The sequence below is a fragment of the Leiobunum rupestre genome, chromosome 11, assembly GCF_980474605.1.
Source record: "Leiobunum rupestre chromosome 11, qqLeiRupe1.1.hap1, whole genome shotgun sequence".
In the NCBI taxonomy this organism is placed as follows: Eukaryota; Metazoa; Arthropoda; class Arachnida; order Opiliones; family Sclerosomatidae; genus Leiobunum; species Leiobunum rupestre.
In genome coordinates, this window is record NC_143394.1 from 40,383,143 (window position 1) to 40,389,343 (window position 6,201).

Sequence of the window (6,201 nt, forward strand, 5' to 3'; positions counted from 1 at the left end):
AGTCACCTTCCCACAAACGCGACCCTACACCGGTTCAACCTCAGTGTGACGGCCGCTTGCACTCACTGCGGAGCTATCGACGATGCGTACCACATCTTATTCACCTGCCCCTATCACACTGGGCGTCGCCCAGCGCTGGTTTCAGCGCTCCAGAAGCGCATTCTTCCGAACACTCTCGTGGGGGTTCTTAAAGCAGTACATGGAGGTCATATGGACATCATTATCGCCACCTGTGCTATTCTGCGACGTGCGGTGCATTGACATTCTGATCGGTTTATTTATTTTGTTTTCCTTTGTTTTTGGTGTAATTCTACCATTTGTACAGTGTTCTTGTTCTTCGGGCTTTTTATGGTTTTTCTTTTTTGTTTTGTTGTGAAGGCCCCCGCTATATACACCAAAAACTTGTAAACCTTTATTCCGACCCCCCCCCCCTCACATATAGGAGTAACAAACACAACTCCTTGTGCTCCTTCGTGACTTTAGTTGGAGTACTAACCGCGGTTCACTCCGGACATCACAACTTTACTTCCACCCGTCTGTGCCATTTTGGGTACAGCGTTCTTCAATCTTCAGGCTTGGCCGGCTGCCCCTCCCTGTATTGCCTTCCTTTGAGGAATGATTATTTTTAAATGTCCTTATTTTTCCCAGTCAAATAAAAGTATACCTATAATTTAACAAAAAACTTTTAGTACTAAAACATCTCAGCAAAATTTAATGGAATCACTTCATGATACTAAATAAGGTATCAGTTTCAAACTCGTGTATATAAATATTTTAATCATCAAACAACAATCATCAAAAGTAATATTTCTATACATTGATTCTACATGATACGCTTAGTATTATTCACAAATACAAAATGGTAGATTATTAGTTGTAAAAGGATTGAAATTATTGCCAGGTTTATTTTAGGACTCAAACATATACTGACAAATATGAAAATTCCTTTAAAAATATAACCAGTCTCTATCATATATAAAGAATATTATTTGGAATCCCTGATTCATTGTATAAAGTTCATTTTTTTAAAGTAGAAATGTATACATTTTGGCCAAAAGAGCTAGTGCACAAATAGTGTATCAAATTTTTAAAGATTCGAAACTTAAATACCATTCTTTCTCAATTAACTATTGTTCCATCATCTACCCCTGGTACAGAAATTCCATGTTGTTTTAAAAGCTTGTGTAGGGTTTCAATTTGGAATTCAAGACTCGCTATTGTTTCTTTATACTGATATACTTCTTGTTCCAAAGCTTCTTTCAGTTTTCTTTCTTTGCTAAGTTTATGTTCCGCTTGAGTTTTAACTGAGAGTACAACTCCTGATAAATGGGAAATAATTTAATTAAGAAAGGAGAATGGTTGAAAAAACCGAAGGCCAATAATACCATTAAGAATCCTAGCAACTCTCCACAGACGAAGTAGGATGATTAAACCACTTCCACTGCCCGCTGCTTGGTTAGTAGAGTTTATAAACGCAACGTCTAAGGCAAATGACAACATGACTACCACAGCATCAAACATTTCCAGCTTATGATGAAAAAATTCCAATCGAAAAGCGTATAATTTTACCATTAATTCCACCAAGAAAATACTCAATACGGCAATACTGATGTAATGAATGATCTAACAAGAAATTTACATTGTCAGTCTTATTGAGAAATGCAAATAAACACTAGAATTACTAACATGAGACGCCGTATGGGCATCATGGTGCTCGGTATATTGAACTTCAATTAAGAGTTCGGCAAGTACAAGAAAACAATCGAAGATAACTAATCCAATTACGCAAAGCTACAATGATGACATGTAAAATCAAGTGGTTATGACATATTATACATTACTAAGTTAACTCATACCTGAAATTTGTGCGAGTGAAGAACCCTGGCTACCTTTTCTCTAAATGTTACCAGAGGTCTAATATCATTCACTTCAGGGTTTAAACTAATGGATCCCTCCCAAACCCCTCCAGTTTCTGTTTCTTCATCTACCATATTTAACCAGTGAAGATAGGAACCTGACTATAACTAGAAATATTGGCATTTGGACGTTACAATAAATATGTCCTCGGCATGCATAATCACCCAAACATAGTTGAAAAACTTGAAGTAAGGAATACTTCAAATATGCATGCTTTTCACACTCAAGTTCGAAAATACATGTCAAAACGATCCGCCCACTGCTTGTCAGACGACGATTACGACGATCCGAAAATGCTAGTAAGCCCGCGTATTTTCGAATTTGTGGAAGTTTTTATGTACAAATTAAAGTGTTACGTTCAGATTAGACAAACTTGTAGAAAAGCGGCCGTCCAGTAGTTCATAAATAATTAAAAATTAAGCCGAACTATTGACGAAATTTCTTTCAAAGGAGATTTTCCTAAAACGGAAGGAAATACGAAATAGGAGCGGGAAACTAGCGTAGCGGAGTTGTGTAGGAAACGTTTCCCCGTACTAAATGGTTTTTCCGCGTTATTGTGTTTCTAGCTTCTGTCACTAGCTCCTGTAGTAGACGTTTTATAATAAAACAAGATGTTAGGCCTCCTCAAGGCGATTAATACATAAAACTTCGCAAAATGTAATTTTTAAGTCAATATATGGGGGGGGGGGGGGGGCAATTGAGAAAAAACCTCTTGGCGCCGGGCGAGGGGCAGGTCACTTCGGGCCTTGATTATCGAAGCACCCCTCAAAAAATTAAATCCCATTTAATCGTGATTATTTTGATTAAATTCAATTTGATCACGATTATGTTGATTAAATCACGTTTAATCATGATTATAATGTTTAAATCTGATTTAATCACGATTAAATGATTAAATCTGATTAAAATGATTAGTAGATTAAATCGGATTAAAATGATTAGTATGATTAAATCGGATTAAAATGATTAGTATGATTAAATCGGATTAAAATGATTAGTATGATTAAATCGTGATTAGTATGATTAAATCGTGATTAGTATGATTAAATCGTGATTAGTATGATTAAATCGTGATTAGTATGATTAAATCGTGATTAGTATGATTAAATCGTGATTAGTATGATTAAATCGTGATTAGTATGATTAAATCGTGATTAGTATGATTAAATCGTGATTAGTATGATTAAATCGTGATTAGTATGATTAAATCGTGATTAGTATGATTAAATCGTGATTAGTATGATTAAATCGTGATTAGTATGCTTAAATCGTGATTAGTATGCTTAAATCGTGATTAGTATGCTTAAATCGTGATTAGTATGCTTAAATCGTGATTAGTATGCTTAAATCGTGATTAGTATGATTAAATCGTGATTAGTATGATTAAATCGTGATTAGTATGATTAAATCGTGATTAGTATGATTAAATCGTGATTAGTATGATTAAATCGTGATTAGTATGATTAAATCGTGATTAGTATGATTAAATCGTGATTAAAATGATTAAATTTAATTAGAATGATTAAATCTCGTTTAAATCATGATTAGATTTTCTACCGTCGCCTGGTTATATAAAAATCGAGGTACCTACCGTCGCGTCGCCCGGTTATAATAAGAACGTTCAACGATCAAATTTGCGCCTGGTGCCATCTAGGAGCAACAAACACAAGGAGAACGCATTTAGCCGTTAAACACACTAACGAAGGGTTGTGTACGAATTTCATTGGACGAACGTCACGAGCCTTTACGCTGAACGTTTTACGGGCGGGGGGAAGACAATTTCCGAATTTTCCCCTTCCGACGGCAGCAGGAGCTAAAGCGTCTAGCCAATGAAAAACGTACACAAGAAAATCCACGACTTTTGACGGGTTGCGTTCTCCTTGTGTGGGGTGTTGTGTTTGTTGCTCCTAGGTGCCATGATTTTATTGGTTACAGAATAATTCCGCCCAAAAAACAACGTGCGGCGCGCGGTTAAAACCGTTTCTAGTTCAAGCGCGCGCTGCACGTGGATTTTAGGGTGGATTAATTCTGAAACCGATTAAATCATGGCCCAAGCGATGCATTTTGTTCAACGTTCTTATACATATATACGTTCTTGGTTATGGTAATGTCGTGTAACACGACTCGTGTTACAGCAACAAGATCGTTATTGCATAATTCCCCAACTGGAATTTTGAAAGATTTTTCTTTCAACGGGTAAAAAGATCGCAAATGATCATGAAGTTACAACCAGTCGTACTCTGCTGAATTCAACGTAGCAAACCACGTAGGAGGCCCATACTCGCATACTTTGCATGTAAGCCAACCTACTAGCTTCTAGTTCTTTGTCATTACCTTCCATTTGATTAACAGAAAAATTAACAGGTATAGACTTACACGCAGTCACACTAACATAACATTTATGCTATTCGACAAATATTTGAATTCACTATCATAAAGAAGGTGAAAAAGGTATTGTTCGTTTTTAGAAAACCTTCTATCCTTATTTAATATACTCTGAAGACGAAAATTTGCTTCCGTCAACAAAGAAAAAGGTCTTTCCGAGTATTTTCCGAAATCACCAGTGGGGTATATTCTCAGGGGGAATATTTAATAAATCCTAAATCTTTTACATTATAACACATATGCTACCAAAATGAAACTCATCAGCTACAATTTCCCACGAACTAGATTCGAACCAACCTCGTTAGGACATAATGGTTTCAGAATACTAACGCCTATAACCACTACACCACGCTTCACCAAGCTGCAAAATATTATTATACGACACATTTATTTTCTAGAAGACCAAGGCTTATGAAACTCGAGCTAACGCATCGCATGGACGCCATTTTATTTCATTTTTCATGGACCAAAGACATTTCAAAAGAGGCTAGGAGAAAATCTTGAGAAACGTGGTCTGCAGACCTAGGCTTAGCCATTTTTTGTTTTTGATAGAGGTCAGTAGAACCTTGGAGGTGGAACTGTGGAACGCGGTAGCTGCAGCTAAAAGTAGATAAATTAAAACCTTTTTAACTATTCTTACCAGACCATTTGCTATTCAGTTTTATATTTCAAATAAAACAAGTACAATTATTTTAACAAATTAATACAAATATTTATTGTTTATAATTCTTAACGTAGTCAAGTTAGTCTACTTTTTATTAGTCGTTAACTGATCTTTATTAATTAATAACAACTGATTACGATGATATTTGTTTGAGCGATTCTTGCCTTGGACGTTTCTTCTAATAGTGACAGCCTTTCTTCCACTGACACATGATGCACTTGTAATTTTTCCCCAGCAACATATTTTATTTATTTGTTTTTCGAGAAAGTTTCGCTCGGCCGTCGCCAGGTAGCGTATTCAAACCTTCGCCGCGGAGCGAAGGACGACTAAACTTGACTACGTTAAGAATTATAAACAATAAATATTTGTATTAATTTGTTAAAATAATTGTACTTGTTTTATTTGAAATATAAAACTGAATAGCAAATGGTCTGGTAAGAATAGTTAAAAAGGTTTTAATTTATCTACTTTTAGCTGCAGCTACCGCGTTCCACAGTTCCACCTCCAAGGTTCCACTGACCTCTATCAAAAACAAAAAATGGCTAAGCCTAGGTCTGCAGACCACGTTTCTCAAGATTTTCTTCGATGAAATAATTTCTCTTAGCCTCACTAGATGGCGGTCTAGTTACCCGTGGTGCATTCGAAATTTTCCATGTAGTCGCGGGAGGCGGAAAATTAACAAGGCCTCCCTATTTAACCCTCCCCTGTCGCACGGGGAAATACTCCTTTTTGGCCAGAAAATGGGGCGGAAAAGGGGAAGGGACGTGAGCATGCGCCAAACATAGGGTACGTTCAGCAGAACTCATCGGACTCACCGATTACTAATCGTTGACATCGGTTTCCTACTGTACGCTTTGTCGCGTTTCCGGTTTTGACGTCACGATAGTCATCGGTTACTCACCGAAGTCCTCGGCTGGAAGAGTCGGTTTTTCCGATGACTGACGTCATTTCTGACGTAAAACTAGGATACGTTCCGCAGCAGTCAACGGGAAAAAACCCGATGGATTTGATATTTTCCACCGATGCGCTTTGTTGACATAATGACGTCGTAAGTTGCTGAACGCTTTTATTCAGTCATCGGTGTTTTTTAAAATGCCGTAGCTTTTATAGTAGTTTTACGTCAGAAATGACGTCAGTCATCGGAAAAACCGACTCTTCCAGCCGATGACTTCCAAACAGCCTTTTTCAAGGCTAATAAGCTATTTGTAGCTTAATTTTCCAAACAGCCTTTTTCA

At 36.9% G+C, this 6,201-nt stretch overlaps 1 protein-coding gene across 1 annotated transcript; it reads right to left on the reverse strand.

The window, feature by feature from the left end:
* Positions 1–785: 785 nt before the first annotated feature.
* Positions 786–2,412, reverse strand: LOC149922731 (voltage-gated hydrogen channel 1-like). The gene is made up of 4 exons (XM_090163010.1): positions 1,857–2,412; positions 1,687–1,791; positions 1,386–1,623; positions 786–1,319 (listed from the first exon to the last, which is right to left on the reverse strand). The coding sequence occupies exons 1-4, from the start codon at positions 1,989–1,991 to the stop codon at positions 1,120–1,122; spliced, it is 678 nt and encodes a 225-aa protein (XP_090019136.1). The 5' UTR covers positions 1,992–2,412; the 3' UTR covers positions 786–1,119.
* Positions 2,413–6,201: the final 3,789 nt, after the last annotated feature.